Genomic DNA, 24,166 nt, shown 5'->3' with positions numbered 1-24,166 from the left:
TTTTTCACTGAAGGCCACATTTATAAAAATATCAGGATGTCTGGGCCACTGTGTATTAAAGTTAGTGAAACCAATCCAACTGAGGTTAAGAGATGCATATTAACTGAATTTTCCACTAATCAGAATTGGAACTGTGTGTAGTACAGAGAGCATGATGTTTATGGCTCATCTCCACATTCAGACACAAAACAAGAGCAAACTGCATGAAGTTGCCAGAACTCAGGAGTGTCGCTGTATGAAGATGGTTTGCACAAAATGGTTTGTAAACAAACCTTCGGGCAGACCACATAGTGGATCAAATCAATACAATTCATGCTGCTGTCCCCTGCCTTAATCCTTTTGTCTTTATTCATCTGGTTGCTAGAAATCAAGATGTCATTACTTTGGGTCTGTATGTTTAGAATTAAAGCCCCTGTAAAATAATCAATGTTTTGGATTTGTTGTATGACAGGCCATTGCGTTATGAACCACCAGGCCAAATTTCAGTCATGAAAAACATCTCTAAGTTTATAAAATTAAGCTTCAAAATCATGAAAAATGATGCAGTAAAATCTGCTCTAGGATGGTGTGGGTGTATCCGCTGGATGAGCTGAAGCCACACCCACGCATGAGAAATACGATCCCCTAAAATTAAAAAAAAAAATTCTGAACAGAGCGCAGCTGCCTGGCTCTGAGTCTGTGCCAAAGGCAGGGAGCCAGAAGTTAAGGATAAAATTTACTGTTTTCTGGTAAAAAATCTCTCTGTTATGATTCCTTTAATGACCCATAGGCCACAAAGAATAGAAATACAGCATATAACTGGCTGTTAACTTTCATTGGATGCAGTAACATCAGCTAACAACAGACTGTACTGAGATCAACTGCTTGTTGCTTTTATATCATTGCAGGGTTACGGGGGGCAGGATAATTCCTCAAAGGGCCCGGTGATGTCATGGGTTCCTTTATTTGCCCATGAGAAATTCAACCAAGCCAGAAAAGAGGTGAACAACTTTCTGACAGTCTAAATCAGAAATTCAGTCAAATCTGTGTTTTCACATCTTTACAGCAACTTTTTTTCCAACGTGTACAGTGTGTAAAGTCATAAAGGTTAAATTTTACTTTAAAGGGACTGGGACTTTAAAGGGGACATATTCTGCAAAAATCACTTTTTCAGACTTTTCTAACAAGAATATGTGCCCCTGGCCTGTCCACAGTCCCCTCAAGTACCAGAAAAATCCATTCCCTCTCCCCCTCTCTTTCTCCACCTTTCAGAAAATGTGTGCTGAAACAAGCCGTTTTCAGATTTTACACCTAGTGACCTCACATGGGGTGTAAGCACCCGCCCCCACCCGCCGGCCCTCCCCCACTTGGAGGAAAGTTCCACCCTCGTCTACTGATCCTCTCAGCTACCAGCTGAGATGCTGGATAGCTCAGTGGGTTACCCTGCTGGCTATGGTCTGGGAGACTGATGGTTCGAATCCCAGTCAAGTCCTAGACTTGGGAAAAAAGGGCCTGTAACATCAGGAGTGCTGAATCCATTTCCTTAGAGGGGTGTGGTCAGGGGCGGAGTCAATAATTTAAAGCCACAGACACAGAAACGACTCGTTCTGAGAAGGGCTGAAATAGAGGGGGTTTTAGACATGCAAAAATCCAATACTTGAGTTTTTTTTCAGCAATAAACTTTAAAGGCATGTTTTGGGGATCTCTGAGACAATATAAACATGTCTTAAAAGGGTAAAATATGTCAACTTTAATGTTTTTGTCTAAATTTAGTCATAAAAAGCATGTTACAGATTCTTCTTGCCAAAATGTTTGTTTATAGAATGAACACAACTGCGCACCTAGTGTAAAATTGAATAAATACAATACAGTCAAGCACTACCTCTATGACTGAAGCTGGCTATATTCATTTTATTTTCAGAATTTGCCTCATGCCAATTAAAAATGGACCATGGGCAACAGTTGGCCCCCAAGTCACAGTTTGGACACCCTTGTAGTAAATGGTTTAATTTAAAGTATGGTTTGAACTTGCTCAATGCCTTGCTATACATAAGTTATAAATTGGGGCTATAAAAAATGCTTGACTGATTGAATAAAAAACATAAAGGAATGCATGTCATTAACTCAATAGTACTTCCTGAAAAGGCAGACAGGCTCTTTGATATGGTTGATAAATTTCAAATACCTGGTAAATACCTGGGTAAAAAAACAAACAGTGCACTAGTTTATCACTTGTCTTAATCACGATGGGCATAAGTAAACAAAGTAAATTAGCATTATACACATCTGAACAACAAAGGGCTAGAAACCATTAAAAGTAGCACCCTTAAGAGTCATAAAAAAGATACAAGTGAAATGCCTTAAGTGGCAGCTTTGTCTCTCCCTCTGGGGCAAAACGCTTCAATGGAAACTTAACTGGCCTCGACCCAATGACATAAACCCACGACTCTGTGGAGAGAAAAGAGCTTCCGTGTCTTTCCAATCTCACTTTCATGGCTCCAAAGCAGTGTCAGAGAGTGTCAGATTTGAGGAGGTGTTGAATCTCATACTCTTTAAAACTTGTAATCCGCTCAAGGAGCCTACGGCAAAAAAAAAAAAAAAAAAAAAAAAAATAAGTCCAATCACACACACACACACACACACACACACACACACACACACACACCCATATTGCAAAGCACACAAACACGCACTCACTTCAAATTATGACAAGGTCTAAACTATGAAGTTTAACATACTCTACATGCATACACACTTAAACTTTATTGACTAATAATAAACAGAAGGCATAAACAGTGTCCACTGGAAGCATTTAGTACAGGCAAAAACTTTCAGAAACACAGTTCTCTCAGTTTTAATTCATAAACTCGAAAACATTCATACCTGTTCACATTTAAGAGGATAAAGGTTAATGCACTTAAGTGGCCTGTCCATCCTGCTCTTGTAAGCGTTCATCTGACTGGCTGGGTTCCGACTGCCAGCGTGCTCAATTATATAATTGCACCTTCAATAAAAACAAGCAATTTGTTAAATCAGGGCTTTCTATGTCTGATGTCTTCAAATGAAGAAAAGAGAGGGAAAAGAAAGAGGAATGATCACCTAGCATGATCTAAACCATGAAATTATGCTTTGGATTTCAAACGTTTCCTGCAGGAGAGCAGAGAGGAGGGAGCAAAGTCCAATCAAAAGTTCAATTATGTAAATGGAGACGTGGAGTGGATGGAACAATAGAGAAGATGGAGGGGAGGGGGGACAAAAGACTGGAACAGGAGGTGAGAGCGAATGTAGCGTGAAAAATAACACACATTAACATACAAAGGAAATATCGCATTACTGTTGTAATCGCACCAAAGAGGGGCTCCATCCAAAGAGAGCAGTGAGAGACAGCGTGTTTTTATGTAAGTGTGCATGCAGACACTGTAAGGATAAGTCAGGCTTTATTTCGTGGGTGTGAGCAGGTGAAAAATGGCAACCCTCACATGGAGAGTGAATACATAAAGGATGACTTCCTTGAGCAAGGCACCCAGCTGTTTTACCACCTAGTTAGATGAAATGGGACTGCATGTTCAACATTTTTTAACAAATGTTTAAGCTGAGGCCTACTTTGTAATATAACAAAGTAGGAAAATATGTAAATGCATTCATTATGATGGTGTTGGGGGGTTGCTAGTGATTCGCTCCGAAGCAGATACGCTTCCCATCTAGCAGTGAACCGGCAGGCCAAGACAGAGGGCCTTGCAGCAGTTGGCTACTGAGATGTAAAATGCAAAAATCAGGGAAAAGCGGTTTCCTTTTCCAGGACCGTTTTTGCTTCCAAGGCCTATTTTGCTCCAAAGGCATAACCATGCAAAGCAGCAAAATAAAACAGGCGAGGACAGAAAAAGGCTTTGAAATTGAAATAAAAACCATTCACTGAAAAAAAAAAACACATCGTGAAATAACACAGTTTGGAGGAGGATGCAGACAAACGAGTAGCAGTGCCAGCTTGTAGTGTGCCCACCGCCCGCTTGCACGCCTAACGTGTAACACAGGGGCATAATGCGGTGTAAGCGCTGGCTTTAGCTTGTCATGGAAACAGCAGTAGCATTACCCACACTGACGCCTCTGCAAATTAGCTTTGGTTGAGAGGGAAAAAAGAAACATGCAGGGTGGGTAGGTTTGGGATTGTATGTGTATGTCTACGTGTGCAGAAGATGGGTTGGACTGTATAAAGGCTGAGATCCAGTTAGGAACTAAACAAAACAACATTACAGATGGTACTGATGGTAAAAAATATCCCTACATTTACCTTTCTACAGTGACAAACACCTACCAGGCCATATCCCTCTTGTCAGTGATTTTCTTCTATGATTTCAAGTTCGGACTTCAGAGACATTTTTTTTACCTCTATCTGTGCCTCCATATTTTTGTCATAATCTGACTTTCAAATGCAATACTGCTTTTCTGCAATATTGTCATTCATTGACTTTCAAGCCAACCATTTTTTGTTTCTTGTCAGTATTCTAAATAAGACTGTAAGACGAAATTTCAATAACTTTTAATACCACATATTAAAACTTGAGGATGTCAAAATAACTTCAATGAAACTTCAGATCAGGGTCAGATTAGGTTTTTAACCAAAACTTACTGAAAGTGAAAGACTCAGCCAGTGTCATCTGTGCATTACACAAGTACAAAGGCAACATTTTCATTGCATCACTGTTAATTTTTGCAGCTATTTTTAATTTTAGTTCTAGTCACATTTTAGTCATTTCTATTCTTTTTAGTTTTAGTCTATGAAAATTAAAAACATTTTAGTCTGGTTTTAGCCCATAAAAAGTCTTCACATTTTAGTCTTTACCTTTACTCCAGGCATGTTTTTTCTTGCCTAAATCTGGTACCAAATCATATTAGTGTTTTCTATGCACCCTGCCTAACCTTGGGCCCCTGCTTTCTACAGCTGAGAGGCATAAGGGCTACAGATGCATTGTTTTTTTGACAGATTTACCCACAGTGGAGAAATATCAAGGATTTTGAATGTCTGACTAAAGCTACATTACATTTTAGTCATCTTGATGAAAATTAAACTTAATTTTTGTCAGTTTTAGTCATCACAGATCTACTTTTCTTAGTCTTGGTCTAGTTCTTGTCATTAAAAAGGCTGTCGATGAACTTTTTCAGTCATAGTTTTAGTCGACAAAATTAACACTGCATTGCATTTCCTCTCTAGCTATAGGTTGTTTGCAATCACGTGATCCAGAATGTCTGTTGGGGTCAGGTAGTGGGGGACAGCCATAAGGAATGTGTAGGAACAAACAAAAGTTTGTACTTTGCAGCTTTGAATAGACCTTTATGCAGCACTTATCCAAAAATATCTGTATACATTGAAAACAATTCTTACACTTTAAAAAACTGTGAGTTTGGATTACAACAGTTTAAATGATTTACCTGGCTTGGTTGCAGTCAATATCACAAATTACTCAGTTCTGCAGATCTCCTAGAGTCATCTAGCCAGATGATGGGGGAAATGTCTTGAAGGGTTATCTACTGAGCTAAGAGGCTAGCTGAATTTTCAACATATAAAAAAATCCTAATTTTGTCACAAACATGCTTTAACTAACAAACTATCAAGCAAATAAACCTTGTGGGGTGAGTGACCAAGTGATAATGTGTCTGTGCTACGAAACTGCTCTTTAATGTTAGCCACGGTAGCTAGCCTCTGTTTGAGTGCCAGTTTCCTTCCTCCATCCTTTGACGTTATCTAATCCAGGGGTTCATGGTTAAGAGTCACTGATCTAATCCACATTAAAAAAAGAAAAACTGTTACCAAAGAGTTGCTTGGGAGCCAAATATCCAGCTGTACTGAGCTGAGCCAAATGATCTGAGACAAACTGCCCTTCACAGTGAGCAAGACTGGAGGAAAAATGGGTAAGATCAGAGTTAAATGTGCTAAACTGTGACAAAACTGTACTGAACCAAACTGGACTGCTTTGTGAAAACAGATAATATGCGTGCTGCTTTATTTTATTTCCTGTCTGCTGTCATTTCCCTGAATTTTTTTGAAACTTTTTTTTAATTCCTGTCTGAATATTTTGCTACTTGCGAGACACAAAAGTAGCTTAAGAATCAAGAATGTTTTTTGCTCACCTTGAACAGCTCAAAACATGGCCTTTGGGTGACATTTCTCTAGCAACTTCTTGCCCCCCCAAGGGGTGTTCTCTTCTGCTACGTGATGTCATCTAAGAAGAACCTATAGTCTGACTGTCTCTTCACTTCTTATAACACAAATTACTAACACATAAAGTTTATTTTAAAATTTGCATTTAATATAATCCTGAAATAGACTCCAAAAGCCATCCCTATCTTTGCTCTTCCTTCACCTCCTCGTCTTCCTCAGATAAATAAATAAGCTTTGGGAGATGGAGGAGAGGAGGGGGGAGAGAAAGTGCGTTGGGGGGGGGGGGTTCTTATAAATCTATAACGTATTAATCTCCTTTAACTGCCATGTTCAACAAACAAATTAGTGGTGCAATGGATTCAGAGATCAGCAGCACCGATAACGCCATCATTTATCAATTAATCTAAGCCTGGGCAGGGAAAACTCATTAAGGAGGCCACTTCAGGAATTATGTTCCGCAGGTAAAGAGGCTGAGTGTGTGTGAGTGCATGTGTAGGTAGGTGTGTGGGTGTGTGGGTGTGTGTGTGTGTGTGTGTGTGTGGGTGGGTGGGTGGGTGGGGGGGGTCTTGACACAGCAGTTGTGCAACCCCCTCCCACTACAGACTGCCATTGTCCAGTGCAGCGTGGGCTCCAAAGTGATGAGAGGGGTGATAGCACAGCCAATTAAAATGAACATAATTACAAAGTCACCCCTTTGGCTCCTGATCAGAATACACATGCGTCAACACGCACATACTGATGAAGGAAGGGTGTGGTGGGGGAAATGCCTCACACAGGAGGAGAAAAGTATGAAGAGTATGACAAGAGCATTCAGGGAAGGAGGAGTATTGATAGAGATAAAGAAGATGGAAAGAACATGTGAATAACAGCATTTATAGTTTAAGATTTAAAGTAGGATCTTTGATTCAGTAGTCATCACTGGGGACCATCAACATATCTGATTGGTTTACCACCTGTGGGTGGTGCTGGAGTGACTGACTTGGTCTAACCACCAGCAGCAACAAATCATTATTTGCAAATTATCCAGTACCACTACATTAATCTCCTGTTTTGCAGGGCATAAAGTTTTGAGTAAGTTGCATGCAAAGTAAAGTCTGGGAAATTCAGTGATCATGTTTCTTTTCATGCACTTAATAGTTAGACTCATTGTGGACTATAGCTACCACCAACAGAGAGCTCAACAGTGTGGTTCTGGAAGTAAAATTGCATTCATTTCCCCATGGCGGATTTGATTATCAGCCATATTGTCAGAAATATCCAAGACTTACCACAAGCTACCTGAGAGTGAAAAGATAATATAAGCTCCAGGACAAGAACAAAAGTTCCTGAGATATCGACCTCTTTTTAAGAAACAGTTTATTTATATTCTCAGACAAAAATACTACTGTACCCACAATCCTGGAGTGGATCTCTGGTTGGTGAGGTTTCCAGTAACTATAGAAATGTCTACTGTGCCTGTAAAAAATGACTGACAGCTGGTGATGATGATGCTGCCATAGCATGAAACAATATAAACACAAACTGCAACATATTACAACTAGGGCTGTCAAAAGACTAAAAATATTAATCATGATTAATCCCAGATTTTCTAAAGTTAATCATGATAAATTACAACCTTTTGATCAGGTTTTAATATTCCACGATTTTGCATTTTAAACTGTTTTTTGCACATTTTTAATTTTACCACTGTCCTAAACTAGGGATAATTGACTTCCTGTTTAGATACACACCATTTTTATTGGTAGATTGACGATTTTTAATGTGAACTTAATGTGGACTTATTTTACATGACTGTGGCTGCAGGAAGAGGCTGGCATGCCTCAACCAAAGCGTATTGAAAGGAACAATAAAGCATGTGATTAATCAAGTAAAAATCTGTGCACTGATTGTGTACCTTGATTAATTGTGATTAACTCAATTAATCTTGACAGCCCTAATTACAACATTATCTTTTAAACTATAAAAACTAAAATACAGACACATGAAAAGTAGGGATGCAGGATATTATGGCACGATGTCTGCCAGCAGATATTAGCTTAAATATGAAATTTAGTGATATTGGAAAATAAGAACATTTTGGACAATATTTAAAACCAGTATTTGGCAATAAAAATCTGCCTATATCTGCTGTAAATATTAGCTGTACAACAAACAAATAAGTTAGTCGAGTTCTGGGCAGGACCAAGCGGCAACCTCTGGTCCTGAAAACTGAAGCCAATGTGGAAGTGCAAAAAAATTGCAATACTGCAAGTGTCCACTTGATGCTGGCTGCAGGAACACCAGAAGTCCCATCTGGACACCTTTTAAACAGCTGGTTTTTACTCTAGACATAAACTGGTTTACAGCCTGGTTCAAAAAACCAAATGTGTCACCAGCTAATGTCTTCATGTGCTCTCACTGTGAGCAGGGGGTGAATTTTACCACACTGGTTTAGATTATATTTAGGAAAAACCTCACTGCGCACTGATTGGTGCGTCTCATTTGATTGACAGATAGCTCAACAGGCAGAGGCTACGTTTCTGTCAACCAGAATGCTAACTAGCTAGCTGACAGGAAGTCAAGCTTAGTGCGCGGGCCATTAGGTTGCGTTGAGACCACGATTTCAATATGGAAGCCACTGTGGATTGGCTTCAAGAGCTGTTTGAGTCCGCCTATTTTAAGCAGACAGCTGACATCACACAGGGTTCGTCCAACTCTTTCTACAGTCTATGGGCAGGACTGATAGACCTATGTCAGCTGAAGTCTATCTTTATACATCCTCATTCCTTAAACTTTAAAGTGTGTTTTCAGGACTGAAATTTATTAACTTGTTCATCCTCAAATTTTTTATTGTATGCTTTAAGGACAGAAGATTAAGGTCTGAACAACATCTAAATATCAGTTTTGATATCGACTAAAATTAATTTCTAAATAATGATATTGGTGAAAGAACAGTAGTGCATAAATAGCTTGGAAGTGTGAAAAAACAGTCCTTAACAAATAAAATAATTGCAATGGATTGTGGGATATGTAGTTCCTTCATCCTCATAAAGAAATACTACGTACGTCTTGTACCTTTGCCTTTTGCCCAGTTTTCAAATGCTGTTTTTTGCGTCAAACCAAATGTTTTATCGTCATAAGTATTCAGTAGCTGGTTAGCTAGGCTTTTACATTAAAAATGTGGTCATAAGAATTCTGGCAAATGACTGAAGGGTTTGAATGGGTAATTTTACTTTCAGAACCTAAGCCGCCAAAAAAGTGGGAAGGCGCTGTTGAGCTCTATAGACAGACATTACTTTCTTACACCCCTAGCTAACTGCTAGCTTAGTGACAAATACAAACAACAAAATAAAAACTGGGCATGATAGTTGTCTCTTTTGCTGTTGGTTAAGAGAAATGGATGTTACAGCTGGACTGCCCTAAGTTACAACTGTTGCATTCCAACCCAAGATTATAAAACCAAATGAAGAATTTTTGGGAAACCTGCTAATGTCTTTTGACCAACAGAAAGCTACATGATCAAACCTTTCTGAAAACAATAGAGCTCCTTTAAGAGTGCTCAACTAAAGCTGAGGAAATGATCCCACTCAGTGATCTACGAGTTAAGCACCAAAAGTGCCACTTAGTATTTCCTATAGCACCTGAGAGCACACACCTGCATACCATAAAAGTCCAAAGAAGGGATGCTGGAGGGCTTTATACAGAAGCAATTAAAGCCTTATCATTTCTATACTCGCTCTCCTCTCCTCATACACAGACACGAGTGCACATAATGTGCGCACACACATGCACACACATTTTGAAAGACAAATCACTCAGACTAATTCATAAAGTACTTCTAAGGTCCTTTTTAAATTATGTAGAACGATTGGTTTAATTCAATTAAAATGTAGCGGGGGCCACTTAAGGATGACGGGGTTGGGGGTGGGGGGTATGGCATGACTAAGTGAGCGCAGTTTTCAACAGTGTGCGGGGGGTCTTAGACGTCTTGGGGCTTGAAGGAGTTTTCAAGTGCATGGACTTCTATCTCCTCACCCGAAGCCCCCTTAAACCTCACCCCAAAACCCTGAATCCCTCTGAGTTTAAGCCCACACACACCTGGAGGACTGGGCCAGATTAAGACAAGATTAAGATAAAGTTACCCCGTCTTTGGCCGCTATGTCATTCAAACCCCTGGCCTCTCTGACCACTGGATAGAGGACACACAAGACAAAAAGGTTGGGTTCATTCATATATACACACACACGCACAGAGGCACGCACACACAAAGGACTTTCTGGTCATCCTCATAAGCCCTATTAGCCGGTTATAGAGCCTCTCATAGCAGACATCAATCATGGAGGGATTAGTCAATTCCCTCTCCAAATGAGCGGCAAGGGAAACTTCCCTTCAACTCTAAAGCAGGTCTCTCTCTTTCAGAGATTACACAGCGATTTGTTTTCATTTTGTTCCATCTTCATCGTTTTCTGTTTGACTTCCTTTTCATTTCTCTCTCTTGTGCTCTGCGTCTCCCTCGTTCTCTCCTGCTTGCAGCTTGTGAGGTAATCCTTGGCAGATAAAACTAAGGAGGACTTACCAAAGGCAGATTACAAGCGGCGCTTTGCGGAAGGCCCTTTTACACCAGTCGGCGCGGGTATTGAGGAGAGCGAGCTCTTCGCAGTGCTTAACTTGTGAACTCGACATGCACCCAACAGAGGAAGAGGTGGAAAAATGATAGCCGCATTACAGTAACTGGATCAAAGTATATCCCTCACAACATGCACAAGATACACACAACGCTCATGCCCATTTTTTTCTAAGGAAACTGACCACAAAACTGAATTAAAACAGTCCCTAAATGTTTTCCTAACATTTCATTTTCCTAATTTCTCTTCACTGAACCCCTCAATTAATCATTTCATTGAAAATTGGCAACTCTAAAACTGACCTTTAGCTGACCCACGTGAAGTTATCTGAACATTCCCTTAAAATTTTTCAATGGTTGAAAAAAGAAATCAAGCCGATGAGATCGTTGAGAATTCTTGTACCCTCTACCAGACTTGATGACAGCGATGCCCTGCAGCATGAAACAACAACAGGAAGCCCGATGATCGGACCTAAACTGCATGTCAAGAGAAACTGGGTCTGCTCTCTCCCACAAGATCCAATGACAGACCACTCAGAGTCTGCAAATAAGAGTTGGGGAGGGGTCCATGCTGGGAAAAGGCAAGACATAGAGAGGTACTGACTTAGCCTATTTCCTCTCAAGGATTATTCTCCTAATATTACACAGCTTATGGGGAGGCCAATGTGGCCAAGGAAAGCAACCAAGCTTTCAATGGCTCTGTCTCAAAAATGGACCGCTATGGTAAATGCTAAATGGACAGCACTTAAACAGCACTTTTCCAGTCTCCTGACTACAAAGTGCTTCCACACTACATTTTCCATTCACTCTTTCACACACTGATGGCAGATACTGCTATGCAAAGTGTCACTCTGTCAGTCAGGATCGAAATGATCACTTTTATGCCCACTGACCCACAGCCGCTATAAATGCTTCCCAGACTGTGGAAAAATGTTGCACATTTTCTCCACACTGTGAGTGGGATGAGGGTAGACTGTTGTGATGTCACAAAGTAAATCATGTAACTTTTGTTTGATTTGATGAATTTTATAATGATAATATTTAAAATTCCGATTTCCTATATGTAATTTATCCATATTCAAGGTTCAAGGCTGTCTTCATTATCCCCATAGGGGGAAATATGCTTTGTAGCCAGCAGTAAAATCATTCATCAAACAAACCCATCCATCAGGCCAACAAATAAATACAGAAAATAACAACAAATAACAACATAGCATTAAGGAGTAAAAATTACAATGAATACCATGAAAGGAGCTCACAATTATTCACTCATTTTAAAGCCAGTGGCAGCTAGAAAAAGGGTGTTTAAGTCTCTTTACCCTGCATGCCATCATACTGAATCTGCAGCCGGATGGGGGCAACTTAAACTCTGGGAAGAGTGGATGGCTGTGATCAGTCAAGACTGACTAGGTCTTCTTAAGAGACCTTGTTCTGTACCAGGTCAATCAGCCAGGTCATTCAGCACTGAACCGTTTTTTCCACAAACACTGACAATACCCTAGAGCAGTGGTACTCAATCTTATTCTACCAAAGAGCCACATTGTCTAGAAAACATTTTAGAGAGAGCCACAATCCAAACCTGGAATGTAAGGTAGATAGTAGAGCAGTTAATCTGTAGTTGAAATGAAAAAAAACTGTGGATTTGTGGATAATTATGAGGTTAATGGGATGCAAATGTCTGTGTAGAGTCAGAAGAACCAATATGTCGCTGATAATGACCATATATTTATTTTATATATCACTGATATCAGGCTAAAACCTTGTATCACAATTTTTTATGATTTTAATTTGGTTTTATATATATTATATTTATATCATTTTATAAATTATAAACTTTTCATTCCCTGAAAAGTGGTCATTTTGGAGATACCAATCTTTGGCCCAACACCAGCGTTATGAAAGTTCCACCTGGCCTAAAGATTTTTTTAGATACTAGAATGAGCTGAGTTTGAGCTCTGAGATGCTTTTTTAAAGAAAATGATGATTTATGGTTGGCTATTTAGGTATTCATATCTCACACTGGGGCATTACTGGAGTTCAGGGACTTTATTAACATAAAAGAGATCCTTTCTAATTTTTTTCCACTCATTATTAATTCTTTAGTAAAAGGGGGAGGGTCCTCATTTTGGTCTTTGCCCTGGACCTCCAAATGACTAAAACCAGCCCTGCCTTACACCTGCAGCTCTTCAGGCACATCGTTTCACCCTGCCTCATTTTGGAGCTTTGGTTTTATATTTCTGCTCTTCTGACAATATTTATGATCAGTAGTGCATTAAAGATCAAATTAAACATCCACGTTTGAACAACTTTCACTAGATACTAGATATTACGTTATCTCCACATGTGATCCATGTGTGTTATGCTCGTTGATGACGCACATCAGCGTAATTGTCATAAGATCTGGGTGTGAGAGAGCATCGACAGGAAGTGGCTGGAGAACAAGTTAAAACAAGGAAATGGGAAGCTTCAATTTGAACACAAGACAGCAGGCCTCAATGCAGAGGTTGCGCTGGACTTTTTTGTTGTCCGTCACTCCTTTAAAATCCCACTGGATCCATCACACAGAGCTTCATACAGCGCACACTCATGCGTCACAGAGCAGAGACAAGTTGGAGAACAACTTTTTACAGAGAGATAGAGAGAGAGAGAGAGAGAAGAGAACAAGAGTAAGAAATTTTCATACAAGTGTTGCAAAAATGCAAGCACTAATGGGATTTTTTACAAACAGCATCTGCTGAAAAAGTCAATTTATTATCGATAACATACCCAGGTATTTATAATGCTGCACGACCTTAACAGCCTGGTTGTTGATAATGGCTGGAGACACAACGGAAGGATTTGATTTTTCTGATATCCACCACCATTTCGCACATTAATGTTCAGGAAGGAGGGCCTACACAACTCAGCAAATTCTGAAACTACTGAGCTGTGATCAAAATCATCAGCCCTGAGGAGAGACACAATCACAGAATCATCAGTAAACTTAATTATGTGATGCATTTCATATTGCCTTCAATACTCATTAGTGTAAAGCACAAATAAAATAGTTAATAGGCCCCACCTTTTTGGTATTCTTGAAATGTTGAATGTTAAATTGTCATTTAATTCTTTTATCAAACATCACCTAAAAGACACATATTAAGATTCATAATGGTAAAGGCCCTTATATTTTAAGAGAAAAACATCGTGACAATAGGTTTTATTAATTCTGCATTCTGTCTCTTTGTACAATCAAGTAGTGTCAAGCAAGGCAAGCAACAGAACAAACACATCCTTCACAGATCAAAACTACATCAGTGGTCCTAAAGTTTCATAAGAAAACAAACATTTTATATTAAAAAGTTAGGCCATAAGCCTCACTTTCTTAATATCCTACATCTCAGAGTCTTTGTGAAAAGTATGTCATCAGAGAAGATAAAAAAAAAAAACTTTGGACCTAATAAAATGATAACCAGACAAGAGACCTTGGAATGGGTAAAGATCAGAGGACCAGAGATGACTGTCCTTGTCTCTTGGGCTCCCCTCTGTCCTCCAAAAACCTCCACAAGTCGTCACCACAACCTCAGTAACGCTTCACAGTGCCGATGCAGTCCTCTCCTGCCATGAACCCTGGTGAAAGCTAATTAAGAAATATCGCAGCCTTCTGCGAACTCAATTAAATAATGTTAATTTATTCTAATTTCAATTTGGAGGTAGTGTGAACTGAAGGAGGGGGCTGTGAAAACAAAGTATGGGAGAGGAAGGAGAGCTGTGGCCTCTGCCTCCCCCTGGCACAGGAGCTCTCACAACCTGCAAAACTCGATTTAATTTGAACCCTTTGATTAACATAAGTAATCACACAAGCCCTTCAAGTGAAGGGGAGAAGGAAAACATACCTCTAGTGTTGGTTCACTTTCTCTCCTCTGGAAAGAATAAGTGTTTTTATTAAGAACTGGTGAAGAATCCCTGCTAGATCAAAGCTAGAATTTTACCTTTTGATTGCAGCTTGTACACTGAGACAAACAACAAATTAGATGCTATACATTATACACAAACACAAACTTGGACATCAAAATATACAATAAATTCTTATACATCTAGGCCTTATTTTTAAGCTATCAACTGTGCAATGCACACGTGTTTTCAGTACCACTGTGCGCTAGCGGCTTAAAGTTAAAGATGTCTTACTCTGTCGAAAATCTCAGAGAAAATATTAAGATAATACAGAAGTTTTTGTTCAAACTTTTGGCACAAAGACATGTACAAGCTTCCAACTTTTCTTCATATGAAAATAAGGCAAATAATTCATGGAGCGGAAACTTGATGAAAATCCAAAGATCAGAGAATCTAAGTGTAGAGCGGCCTGACTGTGGAATAGAGATGGAGATGAAACAAAAAGGAGGAGCAGGGGATCACTGAATTACTGGGAGGGGTGAAATCAGCCCTGGGGAAAAGAGATGGACTGAATCAGACCAGACAGAGCTCGCAACCCGCCCAACAGGAACCCTGTCTGTTCATTTACATTAATCCCACAGATATTTCCATCCTTCCAGCTCCTTCACAGATGCTAAACTTAAACTTGACGCCTTAGAGGATCTATATCTCCTTGAGAGGACAACAGACAGACACACTCACATAACACATGAGATGTCTTATGAGTGGCTCAAGTTGTTTTCACTCTGGACAATCTTGTGAACCTTCTGGACATATTCTAGATTTGCACTTTCACAAATCTAGCACACGACTGGAGATGGTTTGAGTAAAATGTATTATCAAACATTGGAAATAGTCGATTTTGTTACTCTAAGGTTGGGCACCTGGGCAGTAGTTGTGGGAACACATGGATAAGTCCTCTGACTGTTACAGTGACTGCTTCTGGGTGTTTAGGGAGTCATCCTCAATACAGACACAAAACTAGGAAACATTATACAGGCAACCAAGGAAAGCAGAAGATAGAATAAAGCATCAAATCAACACTCAACTTAGATGCAGTCATCGCAAAATTCACTTAATCAAATTAACCAGCCTTGACAATTACCTGCTTAGTTCAGACCCCAGCTCACTCAGACATTAAACAGAATTCATGTAGGAGATCAGGGGTTAAACCCTGTTAAATACACTGATTGGGGAATTTGCTTTCACACATGCAGCCAGCCTGGGCAAATAGATATTACAGGAGGGGAGTACATGTTTGAAAAGTGTTTCTGAACCATTCTCACCCACTCTAAGGGGAGAAACTCTGGTAAGTTTATGACATGCTGAATATGTTTTTCATGGCCTTTATATTCAAATATCATTCATGTAAAGTGGGCTTTTGCTTGCAAGTATAGACAGGGAATAGACTGTCAACTGTAAGTTGGTTGAAGGAAGAAGCACTTTTTTGTCAAGACTGTCAAGTCACTGCAAATGACTATTTGTCTGAAACATCCTGCTCTTGCTCAAAATCTTGTCGTAGCCTCCCAGCCCTCATGCTTTCACTGCTAACAATTATAAACATAATTGTACCTTCATTCCTGCCAGGACTTCATCCATATGCTTTCCCTTGTTTTATGATTTTTGCTGCAAAAATGACAGGACAGGCTGTTGTAAAGGGACAAGGATGTTGATAGCCATCCATTTGTTTTGTCTTCAGAAGTTAAATATAATCACGTGAGATTAAGTGAAATCTCATGAGGGTGATCTTCACTGTGAAGTTGTCTGGCTAAATCGGCTAGTGTGAGAGTTCAGAAGATCATAAGATGAAAATTCATTTGAAATTATCCTCATGTCTGTAGTCTCCCAAGTTTAAAAATCGTTTAAGATTTAAAAATTGTCTGGTGTGTGGCCTGCTTCAATCTAGACTAGAACTTGTTTCTAACACTATAAAATTTTAATCTAAAGACTGAGACTAAATTTTAAACAGCTGCTAACATTAACACTGTACTGTTGGTGACATGAATAGAATGCTGAAGGTAACTTTTATGTCAGCATCTTTATTAATAAAATTCTCTGAGTTTGCCCATACAACCAAAGCATAATTCCCTACTATTCAAAATAATATATGGTCAAGGGGTATTTTCTCAATTCAAGGGATCTGAAAATGAGGTAAAGGTAACACGCTTTAAAAAATAGACTTAATTTTACACCTCAGTCCAACCTGACAGGGGTAAGTGCTAGCCCAGACCAGGGCACCTCACCCTTTCTCTACTTCTACCAAACTCTTGCTATACTCTCTCTTTTTTCTGTTTTCAGTTATTTTGTCTTTGCAGTTCTTTTTCAAATGTAATGTTGGCATGTGGAATACTTGCCTCTTTGCAGTGGAAATTTTGTGTCATGTTCGACATGGAGCTTTCGCTTACAGAGCCTGGGTCTGTTTTGGGTACTGATGGCCATGAGGTAGGGAAGGCAAGGTGAAGAATGTTTCTGTAATGGCATGGATGGTGAGAGCTAGCAAGGAGAGGGGTGGCTGTTGGATGCTGGAGATTGCTGTTCAGTCCTCTAAAGGTGTCATGGGACTGAAGGAGGATTCCCATTTGACAACCCTGGCAAGTGCTGGCTTTTTGCTGCTGCCAATTAGTCTGCATGTTTGACTTGTGAAGGCCAATATTAACAACAAAAATGAAATTGAGGATATCTTCATTGAATGCGTATCCTTTCAGCAGGGCACAAGTATCTTTTGCTGATTTTAAATGCATGGATGTAACTTTATTCAGTGCGTAAGTTTAGCACTGGATAAAGCAGTAGAAAATGCAATTTGGAAGATTTTGAAAAGAGCAAACCAGCTGTCACCTGTATTTTCAGATACAAAAGTAGCGGTAGTAAAAAAGTGTCCTAGGCAGGTAGTGGATCACCCACATAAATTCTACAATGTTTCTCCACTTCCACCAGGGTTTGAAAAGGTTTTTTGTTTTTTTTAAACATTGCAGAAAGGAAAGAAAATTTACTACATCTACATCTCTATTAAATGATGATGCATGCTTAATGTGAATTTGCTAAGCATTTGTTTCACATCTCGCTGCCAATTCAGTATTCCAAATGTTTTCAGAAATATTGTGTTGCTCAGTACTGGCCCCTTTCCAGTTCAGAAATCACCGTGTTGAAAGTCTGTTCATCTGGCAAAAATCCAGAGCTTTCAGCTCTCCTTAAAGCTTAATGTAAATCCATCCATATGTGTAATACCTGTGTAAAGAGTAAGTGGGTGCACACCATATGTCCTGTAGACCTCTGAATTTTTCACCGACTGTTGTTGAAGTGGTAGGCTTTAACGCAATGACAAGGAGGATGGAAAGAGGGCAATGCTAAATCAAGCCCAGTGAATTCACAAAAAATACATGAAGAGGATTTTTTCCAAAGACTTTTTGATCAGCGTTCTGCCTTCATTTTGATAGGACAGCTAAGAGAGCCAGGAAGCATAGAGAGAGATGCCGGGGTTAATACGTGCACGAAACAACACCAGGATTTAGAATCGATCCTGCGACCAGGACTGCATCTTCTCTGTACATGGGCGCCTGCTCCACCAACAAAGCCAAATCAGCATCATGAAGACTTTTAATAAGCCAAAACATAAACGTTTTTGTCATCAAAGTGAAAAAAATGTATGTATTTTGGATACTTTGTTGTTAACATCATTTTAATGTCATAATTTATTGTCCCTTTTTCTCATATTTCTCCTCTGCTGCACTTATGTTACCTTTGTTCTGAATAAATGTGTAAAAGATAAATGGCATACACCCCATACTAATCTCCTTTGGTTTGCAATGACAAGATTCCATTTAAAAGAATGCATTCAAGACATTCCACACCCTTCAGGGCAGACTGTAAATGAAAAACTGAGTATGGCTGCTTTCAATGTATCAATTTCTATTCACAGTCTGAGATTAGTTGTCTGCATGTGTGTTTATCTCTACCCCTACACCATCTACCCATATGTATAGTCAGTAGAAATACATTTAAGTGAAGAATACATACCTTAGCCAGTTAGAGGTGAGCTGTGATTTGGGGGAAGGTTGTAATTGCCCCAGTACATATGCACTGAGCTGAGCCTACAGTGCTGAAAACTAGAAGAACACCAGCACACATCTATACTCTACACACGTTCATAGTGTGATGATGTGTTGGTTTCGTCTTGGCCTCTCATAGTGGGAATGTCTCCTCTTAATCCTCTCTGACTTCATACATTCAAAGGTCATCTCACAGCCTACACATGGGCTAAGGCTTGCGCATGTGTGTGTCAGTGTGTGTCATACTGCTTGGTGTGAATAAGAAAGAGAAACCTATTCACACTCGCTGTATATGTCAACAAACCCTGTAGGCCTATCCGTGTTTACTGTGAACATCCTATCTCTCCTTCCACTATTCCCCGGCCATCGTCCTTCTCTTCCCCCTGCTGCTGTCCTCTCCTCTAGCCTTCACTATCTTCCACCTATTCTCCTTCACAACACCCCCCTCCTCCTCCCCAATCCTCACCTGCTATACATTCTTTGCATCCTTCCTTGCTTCCTCCCCCCTCCGTCCGAAGCTCCAGAGGCAGGGACATCTTTTGGCGAAGTGTGGCCCACCACAGGCCACTGGCTTTAGGTAATTAAAGTGGTTTAGGCCCCCTCACCCACGGTCACAGGCAACTGCAGCTGGGTGATAAAGGCACTGTGCCATAATTACATGGACGGCCAGCATCACCGCCCAGCTACACTAAAACAGTCAGCAGGCTAGCTGCATGGGGAGGAGGGACTTGTGTGTGTACAAGTAACTGTATAGTGTGTTTGTAAGTGTGAGTGTCTGTGTATGTGCGTGCACAGGGGGTCAACACCCCCTTGTGATCGCTCTGCTGTAGTTAAGCCCCCTGTGTTTAAGCCCCACATAGGCTCATTGAGCCCCCACACATTTTTAACCCACACCCATCCCCACACCCCCAGCCAATCATTCCTCACCAGTGGTCTGACTCCTGCCGTGAGTGTGTGTGACCATCAGCCATTTAATTAGACTCAGCCATGATTAACCTAATTTAAATAAATAAATAAACATACAAAACACCCCAATAAACAAATACCTTTATTCAAATGAGGAGCTGTGGAGTTTCACGAGCATAAAGAATGGGCCAGAAGATGGGATTGTGCAGGCGGAAAAAAAGCTAATGTAAGGGCCGCTGGATGTGGACACACTGGCAAAGACACACACACTAACCCTACACACACAATTTTTAGTTCCTTGCTCATAATAACAAGTGCTAAAAATACTGAGTCAGAGTAGAGACAGTCTGAGACCGTTGTCAGCAGCTCTGAAACAAACAGTGTAAAATATATACTCTCTGCCTTATACAGTAAATGTATTTCACAACCTGTTTGAAACCGTAGTCTAAAGATCCCCTGGGAAAATCAGGGCCGATACTGACACTGACGTTTAAAATAACAATGTAGACGATAAATATAATCCTTTGTCAATACTTCCTTTGGTGTAACACAACATTTTTTCAATCACATCTGACCATGAAATCAGATCAGAGTTTGTCTAACTGGTCACTTTGTCTGCCCGGTAAAAATCTCTCGTTTGATTCAGCAGCTAGATACACCGGATGCCAGCCTAACATTGATTTGACATAACAGATAAACACTGCAACTCATTTCCGTTGCAACATAATTCGGCAGATGGCCATATAAGTAAGTAAGTAAGTAAGTAAGTAAGCATCAATAGGGGAGAATTTAAAAGTAACACTGCAGCTTTTGAATGTATCTAGCTGTAGCTAAAAAAGAAAATATGTCTTTCTTATTACTATATTTGGGTTTCCCAAGTCGGTGATATTTACAATAGCATATATTAAGGATGCAGGATATTATCGGCCTGATATGGGTATTGTCATATAGTAGCTTAAAAAGGCAATTATTGATATCTGCCGATATTCAAAACCTATATTTTGGCTGTGAATATCAGCATGTATCAACTGTAGATTTTGACCATTTTTACTAATATGTTTGTACATTTTTAGGCTGGACCAACAGACCTATGTCAGTTGGAAGTCTTTCTCTTTCTTCATTCTCAATCTTTAAACTTCAAAGGAGGTTGTAATTATTCAAGTTTTTTTCTTTGATCATCCTTAAACATCAAAAATGATTGAAGTTCTGAGTCTGAAATACATATTACAATATCGGTACTAATATCGGCATCAACTAAAATCAATCCATAAATTTCGGCCCATCAGATATCAGAAAAAAATCCATTATCGTGCATCCCTAGCATACATTTAAAGCGGGGGATACACTGTGCAGTTTTTAAGCTGACTCTATAACAGTTGTAGTGGAGTGTCAGCACACACTGTGTGACTGAATTGTTTTATGGTGCATAACCATTATGCATTGCAATTTACGTGCTCATACTGTACGAGTGAAGTAGGAACAGACTGTAACAAATGTCAATAAAGTTTACTTCGAAAAGTCTAACAGACTAACACCACTAAAACTCACTGTCTCTCTCCTACACACATAAATAGCATCGCCAGCAAACACAACTAGCAGCTGAATTATGACAAATATTCTTATCGGCCGGAGGTCCACAGGTAGGCCTATATCCTTCTCTTTTGTTTCCTTTGTTATAGTTGGGGGGTGCACATCAAAAAGGCCCCAAAGTTGGGGATTCTGCTCTCATCAGGGTGTGTGGGTAGGTGTGAGACAAAAAATCAAACATGCCTGAAATCTACAGCATCTAGCCGGTCAAGAGAAGCTGGATGGGCCATGGGCAGCCCCTTGTACACTGAACAACAAATGAAAACTCAAGTTTAAATCAGTGGAAAGTCATACAGTGTATGCATGGCTTTACCATTCACTAACACTGCAAAGAAGAAGCCCTCCTGTTGAGCCATATTTGAATGCCAATTTTGAGCCAACTAATATGCTTGGGTAGAACAAGGTACAACAAAACCCATATCAGACATATACTTCAGCTTCTCTTTGTTGCCCATATTTGACTAAAACCAAAGTTTTGCCCTGTGAGACTGCCTTGTTACTCAAAGTTCTTCAAGTGCTGCTTGTGTTCTAAGATTTTTAGAAAAACTGCTCAGTGAACCAACTTTATTTCCTCTTTCAACCATCCACTGAGCTACATCCTTAATCTGCTGTAACTGCTAGACTACAAGGCTGATATTAAATGTGCTGTTGTCACATAATTGTGTTATGGGAATACATTTGATTTAAAGTTTTTAACACAAAGGTAAAGCTTGGATACCTTGGGGGACGAGGAGGCCAGCTCTCTCCCCATCACTGCTGCAACTGCACTGGGCCCAACTGGCTGGGTTCTCTCCTTGTCAAGGCCCGAGCTGGGTTTGGGAACCGACACACTGGGGCAAGGGCTGGAACTGGGGGGCAGAGGAGCCCTCCTCTTCTGGCTGCCGCTCACATCCAGGGAGGGGCTGCCAGTAGGGGGCTGCACAGGGCTCGATGTCCTTGGCTCGTAGAATGGGTTGGATCTGAGAATGGAGGAAAAGGAGAGGCAACAAAAGAGAAAAAGATTGGGACAAAAGGTGAGTGTTTGAGTTATTGAGACAGACAAAAGCTTTAAAACCGTGACCCACCACAAGCCATTAAACCATCAAACCATTAAATTTTTAACCAATACTGAATCCATGTCTAAATTTTATATCATGTGGCCATAGAGTCGCTTTGTTTAAGCCATGGCAACTGTCAATGTCTAAACCTGGATCTCAGTCATACAGACATCATATTTATTTATTATTGCAGTTAGAAAGCTGCACAGAAAGCATAAAAATATTAACATTCACATAAAATAGGAACCCTGTTTACATTACAACAAACGCAAACTGCCACTAATGTAATAAATTACAGAAACTACCATACAGATTTTAAAAGTAGATAACAATACACAGAAAATTTGAATATTGAATTTTACTGTCTCAAATGACTATAGTACTATAACACTGTGATTGTTTATTACTAAAACAAGAAATTGCATCACAGATGTTTTTTTAAATCCAAAACCACCTTTGCTTCAAGTTCCCATTGTTCAACTGATCATGAGGAAACTGCTTTATGTGATGTGAGTTTCGAGCAATATAATCACCAACACACAAACAACAAGGTAACAGAAGATGCAGGTGCACTGAGGTCAGGTCTGAGTGACCTCATATCCTTACTACTCAATGTCGGCCACTGACAGACAGACAGGTCCGAGCATGAAGGCACTGAGAGACACACACACACACTCTAACACACATACCAGAGTGTTATCAATATACAGGCATGCTTGTGGCACTGAAAGCTGAGGCATGGCCTTGAGACGTTCACTCAACATGCAACAACCGTTCCTGCACAAACAAGAGCATTGGTCCGAAAGGCTAGGGGTGACAGTGAGAGTGAGGAAGAGAAAAGCTGATTGAATAGGTATGTGACTGAAAGAGAAGGTTAAAGCCACTCTGTGTCTGTCTGACTGCAGAGCGATACAGCAACGGGGGAAAAGAAGAGTGGTGAAGAAAAGAGAAGCAGGCAGGCCTTTAGAGCAGCTTTAACAGAGCAGCACTGGCTAAAAGACATGTGAAAAGGCTCCAGTCAAAACACTACGCTGCCCTCTTGAACTTTCTTTTCTGCAGAGAGCTGCTCCTGATGTAAGAGACAGAGCAAAAGAAACATGGCAGTCAATAACCTGTCTGTTTTTAGACCTCTGAAGGGACTAAAGCACATGGCTATCTGTGACAGCTTCGCTCATCAGCCAGAACCTACAAGTTTAGTTTTACAACATTTCTTAACTACATAGCTATGTAACAACTTTTACATGCCCACACAAACCTTATATGCAATTATAATGGTGTATAGTTTAAAAAAAAGAAGGGGAGTAGGAAGGATTTTGCTTAAAAGTGCTCAGAAGCATATTTCAGAAGATCAAAATTAAACTACCTGCATGCTGAGAGGAAGTGTGTTTAACCATTTCTCAAATGTAACACCATAAAGCATTAATAATGCATTTTTAATGAAATAAAGATTTGAACAACTGTTTTTTTATTCCAGGCTGCATGAACTTTAAGATAAACGATCTATGAACTTAAATTTCCTTTCTTTTAAGGAAGTTAATGAAGCTAGAAAGGGGAGACAGTTCAGCGTGAGTAAAGGAGGGGAAGGAGTGAATGAACCACAGAGGATGGAGACAAGGTTTAAGAATGCAGTGAAACAACAGGGCTCTTGTTCCTGTTGAAAGAGCTGCCTCGTCACTCTGCCCCAATAGGGGGTTCCAAGTACCTCGATAAGGAGGGGTCTTACACAACTTGGCTTGCACTTCAGTAACCAAGCTGTGCTTCATGGACTTCCAGACTGCTGCTGATATAGGCTACTCAAAGACACAGACATAATGTCAGTGTGCTACTTAGCTTTACAGTTTAGGAAAGCACATTCATCCAAATCCCTCAAGCAAATACAACAGACTTTTAAAGTCTTAACTTAAACAAAAGGTTAAATGTGCTGTGTAAAAGAGAAGAT

General features: G+C 40.0%; 1 protein-coding gene across 5 annotated transcripts in view; it reads right to left on the bottom strand.

Annotated features, from left to right (window-relative positions):
• ehbp1 (EH domain binding protein 1) overlaps positions 1–24,166 on the bottom strand; it is a 208,616-nt gene that overhangs the window by 106,455 nt on the left and 77,995 nt on the right. For all 5 annotated transcript variants that reach the window (XM_041789429.1, XM_041789430.1, XM_041789431.1 and 2 more), the window contains exon 10: positions 21,909–22,149. In XM_041789429.1, coding sequence (XP_041645363.1) covers positions 21,909–22,149 — 241 coding nt within the window. The remainder of the gene's footprint in view (positions 1–21,908; positions 22,150–24,166) is intronic.

This window comes from Cheilinus undulatus, linkage group 6, assembly GCF_018320785.1.
Source record: "Cheilinus undulatus linkage group 6, ASM1832078v1, whole genome shotgun sequence".
NCBI lineage: Eukaryota > Metazoa > Chordata > Actinopteri > Labriformes > Labridae > Cheilinus > Cheilinus undulatus.
The sequence above is the reverse complement of the archived record's forward strand: the minus strand, read 5'-3'. Positions and strand labels throughout refer to the sequence as shown.